The following is a 24,707-nucleotide window of genomic DNA, read 5'->3' as shown; positions in this document are numbered from 1 at the left end:
AAAAGGATAGATTCTTCCACCATTGCTTCCCTGAGCGCTGTAGCATAAACTGTTGAAATGGACACAGCACCCAAGCATATGCCTCTAATTAACCAATTATTTCTGTGGCTGCTGTGAGTGGAAATCAGTGGAGATAAGGAGCCAGATCTCAGGTTTACACAAGATGGTGTGGTCCTGAGAGAAAAGAGGCAAAACCCAAGTCAGGATGTGGGATTAGAAAGAAAGAAAACTTTCACAAGCAGGGAAAACAGTTTGAGGAGAAAAAGAATTCGGAGGAGAAAAATAAGCTGGGGGTTTCTTGAATGGTACAAGAATTTTATGGGGAGATAACACTAATAACTTGAATGTAACCAACACTGGGACTCTTTTTTTCAGACTGTTGTATTCAACCCTACTTCATCTCTCAAATGCCTGTGGAGATCACAGGAGCTTAACTTTGGTGGCAGAATATCCTGAGAAGGTGTTTGTATTGGAAGCCCTGTTTGATTTCTCACTCTGTTAGTGTGTATACATGTATGCTCTTGGAGGTCTCCTTGGAAAATTTCCTTTGACATTCCATAACGGTTTTTGACCTCAGAAGTATGAATTGTAAGAGACCTCTGGAGGTCATCTAGTTCAGCCGCCTGTTCAGTGCACAGCTATTATTAACTGGCCAGATAATGTCAGCTCTGGTTTTTTTTCTCGTTGAGTCTTGAAAACCTGCGTGGACAGAGATACCAGCTCCCAGGTAACCTACACTACTCCTCTAGTGAGTAAGTTTTCCTTAATGTCTATTCTGCATCTCCTGAAACACAGCTCATGGTTATTGCTCCTTGTTTTACTGTCTGTCACTACTGAGAAGAGCACCTTGGTTTTCTTTGTGACTCCCCTTGAATACTGACTAGAGACGTCCCTTCCCAGCCTCCTCTTCACCTTCTTAAATAAGCCCAATTGCTTCAATGTTTCCTCAACATTCATGTGCTTTTAGTTGGTAGCCTTCTGCTGGGGCCTCTCCAGTTTCTCAATATCCTTTGGGACTTCTGGGGTTTCAAAACCAGAGATGGTATTCCAGATAGAGCTGAATAGAGGGGGATGAAAACTCCCCCTGGTCTGCTGGTTATGCTCTTAACATAGAGCAATACAGGTGTTACTTTATTCTCCCTTGGAAAGGGGTAGCTCCTAACCGGACAATGCTTTGACTGATAATATGTGGCCTTCTTGTTGTGGCCACACTGGAGAAGACCACCAGCTGTGAGGCCCAGAACTAACGAAGAACAGATTTGGGTAAGGCAGTTTAGAATATCTCAATCCAATTTTCTGAAATGAGGGAGGTGCTTGGGCAAGTTGTACAGCGAGCAAGCAAATTGTGGGTGTCTGCTAACAATGTGAAACATGCCCAGCTCACCTAGACACTTCAGAAAATGTTGCCCTAGGTTTGCCTCAGTCAGCTTTCTTTTTTCTCCTCCTGTGTGCACAGTGTATTGTAGAAAGCAGTATAAGAGCATTTATTCAAATCCAGCCAAAATCAAGCTCCTCGTTCTCCCCTAAAACAGATTTAGATTTGTATGCTGCAATCTGATACAAAAAGCCTTGCTTTTCCACACAAGGAAAGCCCATCTCTGGGAACATTTAATATACAGAACGTGTGAATAAAAAGAGGGGATATAACATTTGTGAGATCCAGAAGCTTGTAACAGCCACTCAGAGAATGAAACACATGTATTATGACAAAATCACAAACTGCTGGCTTGGCAGATTCCCTGGGAACGGGCAGGGAAGGTGATAGCTGCTCGAAAGTCAGAGAAAGGATCAATATTGAATAAATCAAAACAAATATGTGATAGGTTCTGAGAATGATATAAAAATTAAATACCAGGGAATCTGAGGCATGAGAATATCCAATTACTGGGCTAGTGCTACAGTCACTGTCGTACTGAGAAAATGGGGAAGGCAGAATGGAATTACTGAAGGGGTAATAGCTGGTGGTAGTCTTAAAGTTTACACAGGCAGCCTGCCTCAGTATATTTAGCACAGGAAGATACTTACTACTGCTTGTATTTTATGGATGGAGAAGTTGAGGCATGGACCACAGGTCTCATTCTTCCTAGTCCTCCACTAGAGCTCACTGCCTGTCCCCCCTTCCCTCTGCTATCCATGCCTCTCCCAGCATTTCACTCACACTTGATTCAAGCCTATATTCAAGTCTGTTGTTGGTGTTGCAGTGCCCAGCAAAATAAATGGCTACTTAGTAGTAGAGGGACGGGCGGCTTTGTGGAGAGAACAGTCAAATCTAATGTAACACAAGAGAAGGAGGGCCTCTGGTACTGGTGGAAGATTGAGATTTTCCTGCTTAGCAGCACTTTCAGTTTAGAAACACCTCTTTACTATGCATTTTTCTCCCAAATCTGCCTGCTTGCATTAATTTTGTGCATTCTCAGGTGTTTTCCTTGTTCTTTTAAATTTTGCTTCCCTTTCACTTCAAATTAAAGCACTGAGATGGAAGGAATCATTACCACAAGTTTAGTGGTGTATGGGCTTTGTGCTGGCTATCCACATGGACTGAATGTCACCCTAGGAAGAATTCCACTGGAAACAGGCTAAACTTCCAAGGATTAATTTCCTGGAGCAAACAGCCTCCTCTTTCCTTGTTCTGAAGTCGGTTCAGGACACTGAGGACAATACCTGCGGCAGTATTTGTTAGCATTTCTTGTTTGTCTCACAACTGTGTTTGGTGAGCTAGCTGCCATGTAGCCATAGGTAAAGAGAGCATTGCTGTTCCAGGGAGTCTCAAATTGCAACCCCATACCTACACCTCCTGTCACCTTTCAGTGCTGTGACTTATTTACATTAGAAATGTGTGATCGTAAGACTGATATTTTAGAAAATATCATCTGTAATAAAGAAATGAATCCCATAACTTTCTAAACTTTCTTCACTGATATTTTTCCTCTTCATTTTTTGTCTCAGAAACAAGACATGCTGAATGATATACATTGATTTATGTTCCTTTAATACAAGAAAACTCAGCTGACCTAGCTGAATGTATGGATTTTCTTTTATCCTTAACTGACTACATCATACGTTAGCAAAATGAACATATACCACCCCCAATCTACTTAATTTCTCTTGTTTTTATCAAATAACTTTACCTTGCTCTTTCTGTAGTTCATTGAAATAACATCTTGCCTTAGTTTATTTGTAAGGCTAATCATGCTATCATATTACTGCAAATTCTACAGATAAAGATGAGGAGAAACTGAAAGAATTGAAGGAATAGATGCAAGGATAATACTTATGAAGCACACTGAGATAGCTTTCAGTGGAAGATGCTGTAAAAGTGCAAAGCTCTATTATTTTTATTATTACTTTATTATAGGTGGTTACCACACAGATCTATGACTGGATGAATTAAACTCAAATAAAAGCAAAGGCTGATTTCAGCTATTTCTTACTTAATCCTATAAACAGTCAATTGGTATCTTAATATATATTGCTGCTGCTCCTGGCCAGGAAGTCATGGGAGGAGATAAGGTATTATTGCTTTTATCTGCTCCATAGAGGGAAAATTCAGTTTCTGTTTTGTGTGGAAAAATCTTGACATTTAGTTGGGGTCCTCTGATCTTGAAGCTTGAATTTTGTGTTTGAATACATCAATATACAGAAATTTGGGGCTCGAATATAGAAGAAAAAAAAGTGGCATTCTAGCTTAACTCTTAAGTAGGCGGGGAATTGTCCTTTGTTTTAAAGTGGAATCAAACCTAAGTGTTTTTCCAGGTGGGGAAAAGAGTGTGTGACTCGTATGGACCTTGTTTGCTATGCTACAGGGGTGTGTGGGGTAGATCTGATTCCTGCAGATCTTGGAGGCAGGTACATGAGCAATGGCTTATAAAATCAAGCCGCTGCTACTATAAGCAGACTGAAACCTCAATTGATATAAACTGATACAACACTGCCAATGACATAGTCTCTTCTGCTGATGTTAGTCTCTCAGCCCAGAGTACCAAAAATATCACAAGCCATACCCCAACACCTCCAACAGCAGTGAGATAAACCTCACAGCTGACAGCACTGCAAGTCACATCAGCTGAGGGTCTGATTTAAAAGTACTAGAAGACCTGTGGATATCTGCTAAGTGATATAAACATATTCTCTAATTTGTCTTTCTCCAGGCAGCCTGAGTGTGGTATCACCACTTTTTATCCTCTCTAGAGCTGGTCACAACTGTTCACCCAGTGACTCCCCATTTGTTTACTTCTAGAAAACCTTCTAGATTTGTAAACATCTAGAAGTGCATTGCTCCTCGATGCAATCCTTTGAACTTAGGCCTATTTCTCCACTTAGTCTTACAATATACCACTGCACTACGCTGGTGTAAATCTGCTGTAAGTCTGGATTTACATGCCTGTGCCTCACAGGGATGGAGGGCTACATCCTTAAAGGAAAGCAGCTGAGGGCTTCTCAGTACAGCCTTCTGCAGTTAACAAAACCAAGCGGTTGTTAAATAGTAAAAGACTCAATCAATAAGGGGAGAGCAATGCTTCAGCATGTTTTTTTTAAGTTTGAAAAGGAATTTTAGTTAATTCAAAGTGAAAGGAAAAACAAATAGAAAAATTCTTGTCAATTTAGCAAGTGTTCCTCACCTGCGTGGCCCCAACTTTCTATCCATGGAAGAAAGCAGCTCTTTGTGCTCAGCCTGCAGAGCCAGTCTGTGGTGCCTGTTGAATCTCCCTCTCCTCCTTCTCCTCCTCCTTTTCCTCTTCATCCTGCATCCCCCCAGGGCCTGAGGGCCAGCAAGGACTGGCAGAAGGAGGCACCCGTCCTTCTGTTGTTAAGCAGAGGATGTTTGAGACTGCAGCCCTAAACTCTTGTGCTCTCCTGTGACTATTGTGGGATGGTGCAGATTTTGGGGATGTTGAAGAGGGAGGTTTGACCTCTTCTTCATGGTTCAGCCAGTGCAGTTTATGGGGTCCTGCAGGAATCCAAAAGGTTGGTCCCAAAGGCTGGGGTTAGGAGGCCAGGGTTTGCTTCTGTGCTTCACAGGAGTTGCTTCAGCTGAGTCAACCAATTTCGTATTTTCTTGCAGAATTTGGCTGCTGCATGGACCTTTATTAGCATGTTAACGCCTTCACGATGCAGAACCGAAGCTTGGGATGGAGGTCAGTAGATATACCCCTCAATATCATACGCCTGACTGTAAGTTGTACCAGATCAAAACGCTGCCCTCTTCTCTCCCTGAGCCCTCTACGCGTAGCTTATATTTTAGGGTATATAAAAATATCCATACCCTAACTTCCTTTTACATCCCTTTTGAAGCAAACCCATTTGAATCAGACCATTGCAACAACAAAATCCCAACCAGGAGCAACAGGAAAAAAAAGCACACCACCACCACCTCCAAACCATTGTCTTTTGCCATGAACTAAAAACCAGCAGCTTCACTTGATTTCATTTTTGGTAATAACAACAGAAATTTGCATCTGGGCTGACAATGTGTATAGTGAGTGTTAGCCCAGTGTGATTTGAAATTGGCAAGTTATCGCAACCCTCTGGAAAACCAGGATTTACAAGGGAAATGCTGACAAACACTTAACTACAGTGGCACTTGCTCTATACTATATAACACATAAAACAGTGAAATGGAACATAAGTCTCTCCTAATTATTGAAAATATTTTGGGGCTGCCTTGTGCTAAACCACTCATTTTCATCTTGCATTTCAGATGATTTTTTGCGCTCTCAGAGCAAATTTTGTTCTAAGTCACCTATCTTTAAAAAAATACTGCTAATCACCATTGAAAAAGCAGCATACTGCATGTGGGTTTTGGAAGGCTATGTATAATAAGAAGAATTTCAAGGCTGTGTGGACTTGCATGACACCATATTATTGCATGAGCAAAAAACCAATACTGAATGGTAATAACCATTTGTCAGAGGTGGCACGGAGGATTATATTATAACCCTTCGTGTGTGTGTGTGTTTGTGTGTATCCTATATAAAGCAATCGGACACCTTCCAATTTCCAAACACCTGATAATGTTAAAGTTTATTTTATCACAGCCAAGGTTATATTTTCTTTCAACGTCACAGTGACCCTAGGAGGAAGAGGAATAATGGATCGGGAACCTATTATAGCTATTCTGTGTTAAACAGCCAAGTAAAGGGCAAATATAGTTCTGTAGTGGAATCAATCACTGAACCCATCAGTGAGAATGACCCCCCTGGCCCCCACCTTCTTCCCTGTGCCTAAGAATTTGCCATATTCAATCTTTAGGCTCTGAACCCAAATGCCCTTTGAAAGTGAATTTATGATCACTTCATCACACTGTCTATTAGCTCACTTTCTAACAAATAGGATTGAGAAATATATGGCAGGAACTGCAACGGCACGTTTCCAACTAATGGTTAAAATGTCAGGGCGATAATGTACAAGTGCGTCTGCCCTCAAACACAAAATCAAACGCAGCTTTACAAGGGCTGTTGCCATTCCACTTTAGTTAAAGACTTGCAAGCTTCCTTCTTCCCCTTTGCAGGGCTGCAGTTTGGAAGCTGCTGCATCTCATCAGGGCTCGGTTTGCCAGTGCTGTACTGTACTTCATTAGGCAGCTCTATTTAATGGTTTCAACAAAAGCCATCATTTTAGCCCAACTGCCTTGACTAAATTAAAATTTCCAATCTCTGTTTTAGTGTTCTGCAACTGATGTATACATAAGCAAAACTGGTCAACATCTGCCAGGGGGTTGGCCAAAAGTTCTGTAAAGATGTACTTCACATTTCTGAAGCATGTGCAAAGTAACAACGTACTTATCCTCATGAGGGCTCTCATGATTTTACTTCACCATTTGTTCAGACACACTTTAGCAGCATATAAGCCATACAGTTGATTCTCCCCTTGGTTGCAGTTTTATCTGTAGTGTCATTTTGAGTAATTGGGGTATGGTAGCTGATCAACTTTCAGGTTTCTCATTGGCAGAAAGGGACTGTATTGGCACCAAGAAAGAATATGATGGGTCCTCTCGGTGCCTGAGCAAGTGTCCCTCTTTTGCACTTGGCTACCCAAGGCCATTAGAAAATAAGCTTAATAAAGCAACTCAGTGTATACATCTTAACTATTCCCAGCCAAGGGGATGCAGCTATAGAAGAAATATTTTAAACCAATATGAAAGATGGTAAATGTACATATTTAGTCAGTGATCTGTGAAAGTTTTTGAATTAGTTTTTAAAGCTTTGTTAAGACCAGAACGCACAGATGTTGAAAACAAGTTCAGATGTAGCGACAGATGGTATTTGATTATGAAGCAGACTGTTCATATAATACAAAGATGCTGCTTCTGCCATACACAAGTAACTGCAGAGAGTGCAGTAGAAATTTTGGAAGGCAGAGCAGTTCAAGAGGTTCTTTGTGCGGCAATAACTTTCACGTTTTTCCAGCAGTGCTAGAATTGGGATAATTTTCTTTCTTTTGCAGTCAACACCCTCACTGCTCCCTCTTCCCACACCCCCCCACCCCCCCGCTCCCCCTGCCATTTTCTCCCCTGTTGTATCTTGCACTTTTTTGATCCTCTTTTCAGGTCATTTGAAATCAGATTAAGGACAAATACACTTCATTTATATTTATGGAAGAACAAAGTTCCTTAAGGTTAATAATAACAAGAATTATATATTACCGATATTATCTATTAAAAAAAAAAAAAAGAGTACCACATTTTGACGGAAAACAAAGTTCCTTAACGTTATTAATAACAAGAATTATTATTATATATTACTGATATTATCTATTTAAAAAAAAAAAAGAAGAAAAAAAAGAGTACCACATTTTTGAAAATTCCTGAATTTTGCAACTGATATAACACTATATCCAGAATCACAGGGCAGTTGTACAGGTCTTTTGCGAGGGACAACATACGTGCCTATTTTCTGCCACATTTACCTTGTCAAAACCACAGTCACTCTCCTTCCACTTAACTCCTCCAAAGAGACATGAGAACGGTGCTGAAATTTAGAAATACCAGGAGGGATCTGCACGAAGGGCAGGGGTGCCCAGCCGTGGGCACCAGCTTCACCGCTGCGAAAGTTCCCAGCTGGGGGGGGAGTGCAGACCCTCGCTGCCACTGCTGTCCTCCCGCGCCCTCTGAGCCCGGCTTGGCCCACAGGCTGTGGACCCCAGCACCTTTGCCCAGACTAAGGAGCAGTTCACGTGGCCTCAGGCAGTGCCCATCTGCCCAGCCCTCTGCACAGGGTCATTCCTGGCAGAAACAGGTTCCCTCCTTGCCCCACCACAGCACAACCTCCAGCCTGCTCTTTTCCCAGTGCGGCCCCCTGCCAGCAACTGGGACGGCCTCCCAGTGCTGGAGCCGGCAGCCAGCCGTGGCCCTGTTGTTGAAGGTCTGCTGAATACTCTGGAAATTTCTGGAAGAGCAGAAACATGGTTTAAGTAGCAGGCCTTTCCTGCCAGCGTGCACCGGCACTGGGGTGGGAGCAACCTGGCACGCGAGCAGGGCAAAATCCTCGCCACGGATGGGCTTTTCCTGTTTCTCTGTGGTTCCACCCAGGTTCTGCGAAAGCAAATAGCCGGGCAAACAGTATTTCAAAATATCAGCTCCCGTCACTCACAAGGATGCAAAAGGATGCCAGTAAGCAAGGTTTCTGCTTGGAAATAAAATGGGAATGACAGCAGTGTGACGATTGCACAATATAAACTGGGGGCTTTGCAAGGGCTGCGCAGGAAGCCCTTGCTTGGGCTGTTAACGAGTAACGGCGAGTGTTAATGAGTAATGCAGAGGGCTGGCAGGGCCAGTGCCCGGTGGGGGGCTGTCGGACCAGGCAGTGTTCCTGGCTCTGCAGTGGGCAGGTGGGGGGTCCTGCGGAGAAGGTGCCGCCGTCCAGCGTCTGCGTGCACTGTCTATGAAATGGGGATGTGCAGCCGGCAGCGCGAAAAGCTTTGAGCTCAGCCTTCTAAAAGTGCTCGAGGCTTTTCCCTCTGGCACTCAATGCACGGTGGAGCTCCTCACCTGAGCTCTAGGATTCACTAAAAGCTGGGAAGTCATAATGCATAGATCTGTATAAGAAAGCAGTGAATTTCATTTTATATTTTGCTGCTTCTGAACACACACATTTTATTAGGAAATATTAGAAATACACCCCTTGACCTGAGCGTCCTTATACTTCCAGGCTGTTTGCGATCTAAAGGGAGCTCAAGGTGCATGTTTTTTAGCTAAGCCTTTAAAGCAGTTTAAACCTCAGCCTTGTGGGCTGTTCAAGATCCACCCCTAACTGTTCTGCAGCTTTCTTCAACATAGCAACAACTATTGCCGTGCATGAGGGGCGGGTAGGTCTCCAGTCTGAACGGCCGATCTTCAGTCAGTCAGGCAGCCATGCAGTCCCTGGATGGGTGTGTTGTCACAGCCTTGTGTCAATTACTGAGAAATTGTAAAAATAATATAAAAAAAAAAATCTAAAGTGCTTCTACTTCAGAGAAATCTGGGCTCAGGGCTTTGACTGGAGCATCATCTCTTCCTTTAAAAGCTCTGACCAAATTATTGAGCTGATAAGCGATTCCCCTTGGTTTTACATGTGCTGGCATGAATTATCCTTGAGTGCTGCATATTAGGGTTGTTTTGTACTAAAAGGTGTTAAACACTTGTAATAAATATTTTTCCTTATTTCCCCTAGGACACAGTTCCATCTCTGGTTGGTGAAGCATAAAAAAGAGCTGTCATGCCCAGTTTTAATAGGCAATAGGATTTCAAGCCCCCAGAGTTGTTTCACAGTCTGGCAGTGGCCATAATGAAACTGGCCACTGTTGCCACAAGACTTTTTCCTCTCATGCGTTCTCCCCTGTTACCTCCCACAGCTGCTTGACTGGCAGGTCTCTTGCAAACTGCAAACATATTTACATTGGAGCCGGTAGTATTTCTTTAGCTATCTGTGCCATCTTTCTCTTTTTTCTTTTTTTCTTTCCTTTGCCTAACTAGAGACTCAACCTTAAGTCTAATTTTAAAGAATAAAATTAAACTGTGCATGCAATTAACTGCCTTTGAGTGCGAACAGCAGTTCATTTTCATGTGTTTTGTTGTGAAGCAAATAGCTTGTTTGTTTGTTTGTTTTTTTCACACTGATTCCCAAATAAATGGGAAAGTACCACTATTTACTTGCCTAGGATTTATTTATGAAAACGCAATCACAGCCTCCCGGAGTCTGGGCAGAGTGAGGTGGGGGGGTCCTTTCTCTGCACCAGAGTCGGTGTGTCACTCTGCTCTGCAGCTCTGGAAAGAGCCAGGCTAGCCTAAGCCAACAAGAATTCATTTGAGTATCTAAAAAAAATTTAATATGTAAATATAAGATACCTCTTTCAGCTCTTTGAGCCTGTGTTAGTGATACTAATAAGCTGTGCACAAAAGTGAGCACTGTAGCAAATGATGGATTTTCTTCACCCACCAATTGATCAGGCTTTAATAGGCAGCTTCTCCAAATGCCCCTGCCCGCTGGAAAGCTGGGAGAACAGGCAGGCCATGCAACGCACCCGGAGGGTCAGGGGCTTGAACCACGCAGGGAAACAACCCTCCCACCCGCCACCCCTTTTTATCTAGCGGTTCTGCCACCACCACGGGAGCCCTCTATCCCCGTTCAACAACAAGCTTTAGCAAAGATTTAATTTATTTTGCGTATTGTGTTCTTAAAATAAATGCCATGCCATATCTTAAAACTGGATCAGATTAGTCTGTTTGGGGAAACACTATAACCTATTGCAAAGAGTGACGGACTTGTTTGCCATTATTTCCTAAACGCAGTCAGTCGTATGCTGCAACTCACCCGTCAGTCCCCTTTCCCTCCTAACAAAGAGGGAAGACTGGATCAGAAGGGATCATCTCCATAGAAATTGTGTTGGCACAACCTAGACTGGGCATAAATAAGGGTACAGACCAAGAAAATGAGAGCAATTAACTCTTTCAGGCTCTCAAATCACAAAATGCAGTCTTCTATGTTCGGCTTCTCAGTAATGTGACGTGTAAAAGACCCCAGTTCCTACTGATGGTCTCAGTGACATAAAATTGTTCTGTACTTGCCTTGGTCAGGGACAATTTGTATCTTCCTTATGATTTTTAAGGTAGAGCATAGTATCTTCCTTATTGTGAAAATCCCAGGTATTAGGGGAACTGAGGATTTCCAAGCACAGATGGCCAGATCTGCAGAATTTGGATCATTTCAGGGTGCTTGAAGCCTGGGAAAGTTGATTTGGCCCTCTGCAATGACAGGGACCACTTGCCAAGTTCCAGTCTAGCTCTGAACTCCTGCAGTATTCTGAGATGCCAATAGCTAGGATTTCTTATTTAGAGATCTGTATGCTTTCCACTGCAGGGTAAAATGGCAAATAGCGTCTTGTATTTCATAGAGTTAGTGTATTTGAGAGAAAAACTGATCAGGGGACAGAGGGAGCTAGCAATTACCCATACAGCTCATATCCTTTGGTCCATTAACTGTGCACCTGAGGATGATCTCCCTCTCCATCTAGTTAAGTCTTGATAGCTAACACAAAAACGAGCCCTCCCATGTAATCTGTAGCTGCCTTTGTAAGCCATTTCTAGGACGTGCTTAACCAGCTGCCTGGTTTTAGTCTCCTCACCCTCTCTCTGGCTCCCCTTTGACAAGGAAAGCATTTTCATGGTTTCCTGGCAGCTCCCTCCTGGGATGCCTGTGCTTGCTCTGAACCAAGATTGGCAGAGGACCTCCTCAAGGCTGGAGGCTTTCTGGAGCTGATGAGCCAGGGACCTAGACACGCTCCTCATTTCAGACACTGCAGTCAGCCCTGCTCGCCGTGCCATGGTCTTAGCAACCTCCTGAATACACGGGCAATTAGTAAGAGCTGCGGTGCAGCCAGTTCCTTAAGAAATTACCCGAATGTCAGGTATTTTAACCTGAAAATGCTTCTGGTATGTTGAGTGGATAATGTGGATAGATGTGAACTCAGAGAGGCAATCTGTTTGCAGTAAAACCAGAGAAGATCCTACACCTATTAGTTACATAGGTGAAACTTCATGACCTTCCGCAGACCACCTTTACACCTGGTGTTGATATGGCCCAGGAAATGCAACTCCAGTCCAAAAAGACATGGAGTTTTAATTGCTGTTGCAGATATGAAGTATTTATTAGGTTGTTACAGTGTAGCTAAAGCTGGATTCAGGCTCCAGCTCAGCTCTATGGTGTCTTGAGGCTGCATCAGGGAAGATTCTGAAAATAAATGACCTCAGATGAAAACATATTTTTAACACGCTCCTCCTTCAAAATCAGAAAATTCTTGCACAATTTTGTATCCAACTAAGCTACCATCTTACTGCCATCTGCACCAATTCTAAGCCAAAAAGAAACCATTCATATCTGAAATGCAGACAATAATGTAAATCAAAGGTGGATTCAACCTCAAAATTTTAAGATACAGATGAAACAGCAGAAATGGCGAAGGACTAGAGAAAAACAATGAACAAATGAGACTTGCATTTTGAGGAACTATGTACGAACTGTTTAGTTATATATAATGCTAATGATTATATAGCTTGGAAAGAAAGTGATCCAAGAAAGAATGATAGATTGTAATAAAAATAATGGAGAATGGCGCCCAGACACTAACATTAACAAGGGCAAATCGGTAACAGAAACAAATGCAAACCACAACAAAACAAGCATTATTCTACATTCACCTGACTTGTGGAACTCCCTGTTGCAGGACACCAGCATGGCAGGTATATCCAGGAAATGATTAAACATCATAAATAAAAGTACTTTCTAGCTCACGTTGGCTACGTTTAATTTAAAGGACTATCTATGCCTTAGTCATAACTGGTTTCTTGCAGGGAGTTATTCCTTGTCCGATAGACTATTGCAAAATAGCATTCATTATCTTAGCTGGCGCTGGATGTAGGGCACTGGATTAGATAAATCATTATATCCATTTTGCAAGAGGGTTGGCAGTTTCATTAATAAATAATTCTAACTAAGGGGAAAAGAAAACCTTTAGAGGACTATAGTGTTAGGCACAGCCTGGCTGCAGCAGAGAGGTTCAGCGCTTTACCTCTCGGTATGGGGCAACATAAACTTTTGGAAATAAATATAAACAATGGCAATGAGCTTGTAATTTATATTTTATTTTGCACAAGCTTGCATATATACTGCACATACATTCAGTTTAGAGAAGATGGAAGGCACACAAGGCAATTGAACTACTGTATCCTTTAAGTGGTACAAAGCAAAAAGGTAAAAGTCTGGAGAGTATACAAAAGCTTTAAACACACAAAATAAAATCCACCCCCCCACCCCCACCCCCAAACATTTTTCCTGTGTTTATCTTAAATTTAGTAGCTGCCAAGCTAGAATTGTAACTTTTTTCAATCAATTGTCTACTGCACCTTTTTTTCCAAACGGACAGGGGAGTCTTACTGTTTTATCTTGTCATCAATTAATATTACAGTACATCCTTGGTAATACAAAATTGTACACCTTCATCAAATAAATTAGGATAAATTAAACCAATAAATTATGCAAAGTCTTCAGAACAATAGACAACAACAAAAAAAATCCACAGTTGAAATTGCCTCTAGCTAAAAAATAAAATAAAAAAAATCAAAAAATTGACTTTATCAGTTCAGTTATTGTACTATCTTCAAATTAAAGGGTCTTTATTACAAAAAAAGAGCTTAATAATGCTATTTACAACATATTGCTAAATAATATAAAGGCAGTGTTTTGTCACTTTTGTAACTATATACATATGAGTAATGGCTGGGACAATATCAGTTTAAACCTTAACCTTTGACTCTTCTGGGCAGCATTAAAACCAACCTAAAGAGGCTTATTTTTCTTTTCCTTTTTTGTTTTAGTTTCTGACTCTTACACATTATACGGTAATGAGATGGTTATTGTGTTTGTCTAATATCTCACTCGAGTGGTACAATTAATGCAGAAAGGATGGATTTTAGAGAAAAATGTAAGCTCACTGTTTCTTCTAGATTTGTTTCTACATATCCCAGTATATTTGTGCATTCGGAAGGTGGCTGCTTCGGGAGAGAGGTGACTGTGGCTCAGATGAAAAGACTAAATAAAGTCATAGTGCCACCACTTTTCATACGCTAAAAAGGATATTCCTAAGAAGATACAAAGGTTAAATACCAGTTTTCATCCCAGCTCTAAAATGAGCATTTTTAGCTTCAGTTTATAGATGGTTTACAACCAACAGTTCTACAGAAAACAAAATTGCATTTCCTTCAACAGAACATTTAAGTGCAATACAGTAACTGCTTACTCATATAAACCAGTTACATTCCTTAAGGGGAGCTTTTTGAAAACAATGCGTATTGGAATTTTCAAACACAGTTGGTACCAGAAGGAAACATTTGCACTATTAACACCAATGATTGCTATATAATACACATGGCAAATATAGTTTTTGCTTTCACTTCTCATGTACAGTGCTCATTTTGGGGGTTTTGTAAACCACTTTCCATTTTTTATATATATATATATCTTTCTGTATATATATATACTTATAATCTTTCAATGCTGCTGGTGAAAATCCTATCTTTAAAGCCACAAAATCTTCACCTTTATTTCTTAATTAATCTTAACCTGTGGAAAAAAACATTTTTCTATTAACTGACTTCATATACATAGAAAAAAATTCTGCAATTTTACAGAAACTGTATTACCCATTCCCTTGACATCTGATGAAAGAGACTTAACTTTTAAAGTAGAGAGCTGGATTTTCAAGAATGCTTTCAACTATCTACACAGTTACTGTAGTGTTTCTTATAAATTCAACAGATGTTTTCAGAATGTAGTTATTAAAATCTTATGTCTTTATGCAAGAACAGCTGTAAGGTTGAATATTTACATTGCTTTATAAAAGTTCCCCTCGATTTTCAATGTTCACCCACATACCTGGTACAGTAACAAAGATTCTGCAAACTTAAAACACTTTAATTAAATAATACTCAGAGGCACAAAGCAAACCTCAGGAATACATGGGTGAACACTTTCTTAAATAATTACTACATTCTAACATCTTCCACGTGTTTACCATTAAATGTGAAACGTTCCCATTAAACAACCAGAGATACAGTAAGAATTAAATGTTTTGTAGTTTCAAATAGAACATTCTTTTCACAAAACATAACAAATGTCTAAAATAGGTTCTTAATCTAGATAGGAAAAAGGTAAGCTTTTCACTTCATACGCATATTTTGTGTATGTGTGTGTTTCTGTGTATATATACATACATACACCCACACATTTTGTCTCTGTGTGTGTGACTACATATGTATATGTATATGCACATCACGTATGAAATATTGCTTCTATACTACTTTTCATCAGGCTAAGAAAACACAAGATTTGCACCACAGTTACAAAAAATTGGCTTCTACAAGAATTTTCAAAACTTGAATGCTGCTCAAACAATTGAGAAAAAATAATTTGCGTTATCAAACTGTTCTAAAAATTCTCTTCTTCAAAAACGTATTCTCCTGCTTTTTTTTTTTTTTAATTTTTAAAAAGACACAAAATATGCATAGCTATCAACATTATGTCAAACAGCCGGAAAAAAAAAAAATCAGTGTTTATTGCAGCTGTAGTAATTGAAAAATAAAGTTTAAAAGATGAAAATTGTAAGCCACAGAAGGCACAAGAACAATTGTACTTGTGGGGGAAAAACTGGTATTTTGAAGGATTTTTTTATCCTTCCGCTGGTGCATTTAAGGTCTAGGCACAGACTATAACCTCAAGTTTATATGCAGAAATAAATCTGAATTAGCAGTAAATGAATGGCAACATGGGGTTTCTACATGGATTTTTAAATTCTTTCCTTATGTAAACTTTTCATTATAATAAAAGTAGCCTCCTGCCTTTTAGCCATTTTTAGTGAAATAATATTGAGATCACTCAAAAGAAACTGGTTTCTACTCAAAATTTAGTAGGAGCTATGCCATGTATTTATAATTTTAGGTGTATTGGGAGGCACAAAGGCAATATGGCTATAAAATGCAGAAAAATCACATAACTGAAATGATCAAATTATCATTTATTCCTTTTTTCAGACCAAGGAGGTTTTTATTTTGCTTTTAAGATGAAATTTCTACTCTTAATTCCTATGCCTCATTTACTATTGAGATTATGCTACTTATAAATAAATAAATAAATGCAACAACATCAAGTGTTGAGTACACAATTTCACTTATTTAGATTATGTGAATCACATTGCAGCCAAATAATAATAATAATATTAATATTAATAATAATAATAATAAACAATATAATAAAAGCAACGGTAAAATCACAGATTGAGATGGTAGCTAGTAGTATGTCCACATAGTATGACTAAAGTATGGCTTTGCTTTCTTATGTCCAAGGTGACAATGCAGTGTTACATTTTGTATCTGATGGTATGCCAATGATGAACTTACTGTATTAAAACTTGAGCATTTTATGCCACTTCTTCCCATAAATCAAAAAAGTGCATGAACACAATTTTCATCCTTTCTGACTCAGAATTCATTGGAGTTACATCTTTATGAAGTGTAATGTTTACCAAATCATGCACAAAAGAAAAAAAAAAAACAAAAAAAACCCAAAAGTAAATGAAAGAAAATGGAAGAAAAGAAAAGAAAGAAAAAGACACATCCTGTCTACTGTAAGGATACGTACAGTATTAGATACCCTCAGGGAGTCTAAGATCAAGATTTGTTTTGCTTTTAATGCATAGTGAAAACGTTGGCACTTCATCCCATGCTATTGTCTGCATTGCCTATACTCCACAGATACTGCCAGTGCTTGAAAAGAATGACAGGGAATCGTAGGATTGTGCTGTTTAATTTGAAGTCAGCAGGTTTTTAAGGCTTTCTGCTAACAATAATTGCTTTCATACATTTCTGTCTATCAGCAGTATTTGTAAATGAAGTGAAACTGCAATGATCAGGTCAGCTCTTTAGTCACATGGGTAAACTTTCACTCTCCAAAGTCAAAATGTAATTTTAAAATAAAGAAATAAGATACCAATATCCTTGATGGTCTAAATATAATTCGCAGCTAATTAGGAACTTCCTCTAGATTCAGATTGAATTATGTAGGGGAAAATATTATTGACGATAACAATAAATTCTTACTGCATCCGTACAAAAGACGACAGAGAAAATGACAAATACAGAGTGCCATAGCATATTCAACCTTCCCCCAAACTTCTGGAGACGATATCTTTCTGAAAACATGAGAAAAGGAGAGCCACTGAAGAAAGCACGAGAACTAGCAGCTAGCTTTCTTTCTGTCTGCTGACATATCACGGTATAGCATTCAGGCGAACCCAGATCCACCACGGACTTCACACTGTAGCTCAGATTTTGGTCAAGACTAACTCCAGCTTCAGAAGATAAGTGCAGTGCATTGTTCAAATTGTTTGTTTGTTTTTTTGTTGTTTTTTTTTTTCTTTTAAAGCTGCACTTACTGTAATTTTAAAAATTCAATTTGGTTATCTGAACCCTGCATAGCCAGGAGGACACTGTGATTTTTGTATATGCTTGATTAGATTTTTATGAAAATGTCATTTTTGTTCTTCTGATTAGGAAAAGACTAATTATATTTTATAACTACAAGCAAGTCTATTTTTTTTTCTTCCTTTGCCTCAGCTCTGTGAGGTGAAGACGCTTTCTTCTACTATATCTAAGATCATTCAAAAAGTGCTTTTCAGGACAGATGTTGAATACAGACAGAAAACTTTGTATACTGGAAAGGGGATTTTGCAGGGCAGAAGGGACTAAGAAATGAATAAATTTAGGATTAATGCCATATAAAGTAAGACTGAGACATGGCAATATAGGACGCTGAAGGTTTCATTTTTACTCTATGGAGAGTGAAATGCTTCCGCTTTAATAAGCTGACCATATTCCAAAATTAGTGTGGTTGATACAATATTGTGCATGAATTACTGGCCTCGCCCTGCAAGAACGGTATTTGATTTGTGCAAAGAACCCTTGCTGCAACTTAGAGAAACAACAACCTGGCATGTTGATTACTGGTGCAGGGTATCTATCATTTCTGTAAGGAAAGCACGAAGAATAGGGTTTGCTTTTTTGGGTATCACTTCTTGAAGTGAGTACCTAAAATAGATGTTGTAGTTTTTTGAAGTAGGAAACAAAATCTAGTTATTGATTAAAAAGTATATAAAATACAAAAAAAAAGCTTGAAGCTTATGAAGTGACTCCACAGAGTTCAGACCTTTAGCAGTATAAACATAATATAAACTTCATTGTCTGTAGTATTGTGCCATGACATTAGTCTCACCAAGACAAAATGCCACTTTGCAGCAAGCAATAAATCTGACAAAGCGTTTTTAAACATAATGCCCTAACTTGCTAAGACAGGCTTTTACACGCTTCCAAACTCTTCTCCCTGAAAATTAACCCCGTTGATTCTCCAAATGTTAAGGGTCTCGGGCAAAAGTAAACTGAAGGCTGAAGTAAAATAACCATCCCCTTGGAACTGAACGAAATCTTAAATCCAGAAGGGATCACAGTCTAATTTCATATACATATATATGTATGCGATACACATATATATGAAATTAAAATAGAGACACACATGACTTGGGCATCAGAAGGGGACTGCTACTTTCATACATTCATAAATAACTGCTGAACTCTCTACTCATGAAGAAGCTCTTGTAGGCAGTTTGGGGATTTGAAAATCTCGGGGACCTCACTGTCCAGCTTACAGATGACCTTGTATATGGCCTTCTTCCAGGAAGGATCAACATCTTTGCCTGCGATAATGGCATTGAAAAACTCCCGTAACGTGATCTGAGCCACTTCCAGGAATCTCTCTGGAACCTGCTGATACAAGGAGACAATGGCATTAATACAGTTTTCAATTTCAAGTCTCTGGTTCTTCAAAGGAAACTGAGCTAAGTTCTTTCTTTCAGAAAGGGGCTTACATAGCACCTGCATTTTCTAAATGTGGCAGCCTTCTATTCTCTTATGCAAAGCTGTTATATATAGTACTATAGCAATAACTTTTATAACATGTGTTAGAGATCTTTGTAAAGTCTACTGACAGAATGTAGGTAACAAAATGTTACTGTCTGGGTTTGGAGAGTGGGGGATTTATAGGATATAATTAGCAGGAGGGGAAACAAACACAATTGTCTTTAAGGAGAGAAATCTCTGCTTGATTTGTACCCATGCATTTACAGCTATGTTCTCCTCTCTGTGTGGGAACTAATTCAGAAGTTATGCACGCATAAAAAGCCCTCTGTACCTCTGTGCTTAACTTTGGTCACGACCAGTGCTGAAAGCTATCAAAGAAAAACGGTATCTCTGAATGTTGTTTGTAGTTTAAAAACAACAGCAAGCAAGCAAGCCTTCAGCTAACAGCTTGCTTCTGGGGCTGCTGTGTGCGAGACCCCCATAGGATGGCTTTCTCCGGAGACGTTATGGTCTTCCCTTTTTCAGAAGCCTACAAATAAAACCCCAACCTCTTCAATGAGTGCATAGTGTTCCAAGTTTTCTTGGGAGACATTATGGTCTTCCCTTCTTTTTCAGAAGCCTACAAATAAAACCCCAACGTCTTCAATGGGTGCATTGTGCTCCAAGTGGCTACTGAGCTGGGATGAGTTAAACTCATCTGGGTTTTCTAAATGTCACTGTCTCTTCATGGGTGAACCAAACAGCCAGCTAGCAGGAGCATGCCACTCTCAGAAGCCTCTGAACAATGGGTGAATGTTAAAAAACACAGCTACATCAAAACTTTGGTAATTCATCCTAAATAGGTGTCTCAAGCACCAGGACCACCTTCTTACCCTCTGCCTTAAATGATTCAAAAGCAATCACTGTAATGAAGCATATGTCTGTTACAAGGTTGAGGTCATCTCCATAAAGGTATTATTTTCCATTTTTATTACGGAAATATGGCTTCACAGCTCCAGAACTGCTAATACACGGCCGGCCAGTAGCCAGCATGCTTATAATAGCAAGTATTCCCTCACTGCTATTCTTTGCCCACTCCAGCAAGAGGAGTTCTCTGACCTGCAGTAGGGGCCACTTCAACCATTCCTGTGGCCAGCAGACACCCAGGCAGATCTCACTCATTTACTGAATGCATGTGACATTGCCAGATCAGGGCCAGCACCTTATCTTCCATTTCAGGAATTTGTTCTCCCTTTAGAAGCCACTTTCAGAAAACTTGCCTGGAAATGTGCGTGTATAAACTGATAGAGCTCTGGAGCCTCCCTCACCTGTTACCGCTGGGGAAACACCAGCAATTTGCTAGCCACGTTGTGCCAGTAGGTAAGCATGAGATCAGCTCCCCCTGACACCAGCTAACAAACTGCTTCCAGAAGCCCCGCAGGCTGCAGAAGTCCTCCATCTACCTCTGAGAGTGAAATCTAGCCCCCACACATTTTTCTCTGCTCCCAAAGACAGGCTGCCTTCTGTGGAAATTTTTCATTCAACAGGCCGCATGGAAAAAAACATTTTTACAGATGTTCTATTTCAGCCATAATTACGAGGGAAGAAAAATAACTGTTTCACTTATTCCAGCTCAAAGAAATAACTTAAAAATTCACATAGCCACTCTGTTGTTTGGACAATTGGTAATAGGTCTACAAAAGATACCCCGCTTGTCTCATTCTTGCATTGCTGTAAAAAATTAGGCACTTTTCTGTTCATGCAGTTCAAACAACTGGTCATGTGCTGGGTCTTGCTGGGCACTAACCAAAGGGAAGGAGTGGCTGACTGCACGATACTAGGAAGCTAGAAATGTAGTAGACAACCAAATTTTTGGTGTACACACTCATGTTAGCTCACGAGGGCAAAACCTCTTGTTTTTTGCCTTTGTGCTTGGGAAAAAGTTCACACCTTTCAATTTTGGTGTCCACTCCAGAGGACCAACATTAGATGCCTTTTTTCCCTTCCAAGTCACTGGAGATGGGAGGGAGGCAATTACAAGCACCTACACGAGAAGCATGAAGTCCAAACACAGAAAGTCCTGTCTCTCCCTACATGGTGTTATACCCGTGACAACTTCAAGCGTGGAGGTGACAACCTGGGTTTTAAGTTGAGCTTTTGCCACTCATTTTTTACCTGTACATGTGAAAGTTTTCCAGGTAGGGGTGATGCTTTTCCATGGAGTGGGCAGCGTGAAACTGCTAAACCGCTAGCTTCCAGGCCTCCTACCCCATAAAGACACACAGGCTTTTCTTTTAGACTAAGAGTTAGCTTTTAAGGTCTGACTTCATTATACCTGAGTCACATCTGCAGGGCTGGGCCCCTTTGAACCCGGTACAACAGGCTGCAGAGAGCAGTCCACAAATATACTAGTGAACAAAGACCTGTGGGGGCTTTGAAAAGCCCCAAAAATTCAGCTTCTTCCCTTGGATGCTCCACCTCGTAATGCTGACATCCCAAAGATCTCCCCTACTTGTCAGGCATTAGAGCTATTCCTGGCTCTTTCCTTTTGGGATGTTATTAGCAATTTTTCATGTCAGACTGGATTACACACATTACTTCGCATGTTGTAATGTGAATAGCACTGTGATTAATCTCCACAGGATAGTACATCGGCCAACATTCTTCCTTTCTAGAAAGAGTAACTGCAGTGGTTTTTTTTGTTTTGTTTATGTTTGTTTGGGTTTTTGTGGTTTTTTTAAGCAAAAAAAATACTAGTGAAGTCCAGAGCCTGAAAATAAATATTGAAATGGATGGGTAGTTATATTTTTCAGTGGGCAATTAATCAGTCGACCATATTAATTATGTGTATGGGGGTGGCATTTCCCTGACCCTAAGTGATGGCGACCTATTCAGCGCATCTTTACACCTAACTGACTGAACATCTCTGAAGTAGGAACATCTGCAGAAAATGCTTCAGTGACAAATAAACTCCATCTACATTGCTTTTAATAGAACCAACAATCCCTAGTATGAACCCAGGGCATTTTCTTAGCATCAGGTGGCAGCAGTCAATCAAAGAATCACACTTTACATTCACCAGGAGGAAAGACAGTGAGGTCTGCTCAGGGGGAAGCTAGGTGGGTTTCAGGCTGAAGCTTCCACATCAGACTGATTTAGAAAGAAATCCCACTTTGCCACAGGCTTTCTCAATGTAAGTCAGCTTTGCTGCCAAGGTAAAAGTCACAGGCCAAACTCTGGAGTAGTGTAAATCAGCAGGGCTCTACCAGCCTCAGTGCAGTTATACTGATTTACACCTGGTATGAATCGGTCCTGTACTGCCTAACGCAGTCCAGGCACCACCACAGTGCCCCTTCTCAAGCCTTAGCCATGTTAACACATCCCCTTTGTCTACGAAGACTGGGGAGGGAATTAAAGCTCTCATCTGCTCTTGTCTATTTATGCTGTTTTAACTACTGGCATTTTCCTTGGCTTGGACAACAAACCTGAACTATTTCACTCCTGGGTTTGCATGTGCAACTACCATGCCTAACCATTTGGATTAGCACTGTGGGGGAGTGCTTTGTTAAAAATACTCAGCACAAACTATTTCTATGTGAGTAAAAGTATAGTTCCAATGGCTCGAAAGTTGGACTCGAGTAAGACCTAACTCTTCCTTCACACAGAAGCGTACACACTTGCAGAAAGTGATACGCTTTAAAAATACTTGTTGAATTTCTTTTCAAGGAAAACATTACCAAAAAGGCAGCGGTTTTTGGGAAGGTGAGGGCAGATCCTCAGCAGGTTTAAGCCAGTGTTGCTCAAGGAAGATCAGTGAAACAATGCTAATTTTAAGCCAACACAGGGGATCAGGCTTCCTTTTCTGATGGCATGCAAGGACTTTAAAAATCATTGTTGGGAAGGAGGGCACGTTAGAAGTAGCCATGTGTCTCAAGTTGGTGGCTAATCACTGGCCCTTCACTGTTTTTCTCATTACTAGGTTGTCTTGTATCTTGTATCTTTTATCAATTAATTCATTTCTTTTTTGGGTTGTGCAGCAAAGACTTCTTCTCCCTTCCCTCCCATTCCCCTCATCTCCTCCCCTCCCCGAGCCCTCCTCCTCCTACTCTTCCCAGTTGCTTTACCTTCAAGGATGATTTGTTTTATTAAACTGACTGTCCCCAGCCTCTGCAGTACATAATAAAAGCCTGACATAGCAGCCTGCCTGCCTTCTGTGTCCTGCAGATACTCATCATAAGTGTCAGGACATACCAAGGTTAGCGGTCACTGGAAGTGCGCTCGCTGGCTCAAGCCTTGCCAAACATGCTTGGCAGCTGAATGAATGTCACAGAGAATAGAAGGGGAATTACAAAGGTTAGAAAGAAGACAGCCTCTCTCTCTCTCTCTCTCTCTTTTTTTTTCTGGAGATATATAAGCTGATTTTTCACACTTCTGAAATAAACATCAGCTCATTCACAGTCCCTTTCCAGCACCTAAATCTCTCCCATTGTCAAGCAAATGTTTAATTTCTACCCAAGCCTTATTTCTTCATTAGCAAAATAAGATGCTTAATTCTCTCTTAATAGAAAAGGGGAAAACCACCAAACCCAAATGACAAAACAAGTCACCAGTCTGCTCAAAGATTTATATGTGTATTTCATATCATTAATCCTATTGAGGGTGGGCTTCTTTACAGCTAATCTTTTAAACTTTCACGAATTCTTGCTTAAGTGGTAAATCTAGATGATAGAAAAAGCAATACAGATGTAAAGATCACAGAATTGTGAAAGTCAAGTTAAAAACGATATTCCAGAGAATTGTGTTTTGGTTTTTTACTATAAAAGGGCAATAAAATGCTGACTGTAAGAAGACAATGTCAAGGAGAAAAGGGTATTGGTATTTTGGATACTCTTGACTGCTCGCCTTGGAGAGAGAGTTATTCTTGTCACAAACCCTTTTGTCTGCATCTGCTGACTGCTTGCCTGTAGCCAGCAGCATACTTTAACTGTTTTGTCACCTCCTAACATCACATGCATCAGCTGTTGTGCTTTTGTTACGGGTATTGTAGAGCTAATCCACTGTGGCTGTTCTACTGTGCAGTAAATAAAACAGAAACTGCTTCTCAGACAATTCTGCATGAATATTTCAGATGGCTTTTACAACTCTGATTCACAAAATAAAATACCCACCCCCCCAAACTAGACTCAGATGCCTCAAAGCTAATTGCATGCAATGACTTCAGGCATCAGAAACAACTGTTTTACTTGGATAAATGAATAGCAGACCTTTCTAAAGTTATTCTTTAAAAATACTAGACATACTTCTTTCCTTCCAATTTTACCTGTGTATAAATCTTTTATTTAGACTATTTCTGATTTTTGGCAGTGGCAATTTTGAAATATTTTGTGCCAATAAAACACTTAAAACCTCTTTGAAATCTTTTTTTCCAGAAGTGCAAGAGTCTGGGAAGATTAGTTTACTTTCACTTGGGCATCAAATAATTTTAAACATAGAAGTAATTTCACAAAGTTCCTAAACTTCCCCCCTTCAACTTTCCTAGAACAGGGAATAAAATATTTACTCAGTAGTTCATTTTCTGCGGCCAATTGCTACACTGTCCTAAAGCAGAGTGGCTTTGAGCATGTTCACAGGGGCAACGGTAGCAAAGCCCAGCGTGAGGCCTGAAGCAGAAAAGATACCCCAGGAAAGGAGACAAACAGGTGAAGTACTTTACCGAGCATTCATTCACCCTTGTGCACACATGATTCCTCTAAACAAACTCTCCTACCCCTGCTGTTTGTTAAGTAAATATTGA

General features: G+C 40.3%; 1 protein-coding gene across 6 annotated transcripts in view; it reads right to left on the bottom strand.

Annotated features, from left to right (window-relative positions):
* Positions 1-623: 623 nt before the first annotated feature.
* Positions 624-24,707, bottom strand: part of PROX1 (prospero homeobox 1) — a 62,440-nt gene continuing 38,356 nt past the window's right edge. For 5 of the 6 annotated variants that reach the window (XM_080408447.1, XM_080408446.1, XM_080408448.1 and 2 more), the window contains one exon: positions 624-18,841. In XM_080408447.1, the coding sequence (XP_080264573.1) occupies positions 18,653-18,841 (189 nt within the window). In that variant the 3' untranslated portion in view covers positions 624-18,652. The remainder of the gene's footprint in view (positions 18,842-24,707) is intronic. The other variant, XM_080408451.1, reaches the window with a different exon arrangement.

Source organism: Falco punctatus, assembly GCF_963210335.1.
Source record: "Falco punctatus genome assembly, chromosome: 12".
NCBI lineage: Eukaryota > Metazoa > Chordata > Aves > Falconiformes > Falconidae > Falco > Falco punctatus.
Note: the sequence above shows the minus strand (reverse complement) of the source record. Positions and strands in the feature narration are given on the sequence as shown.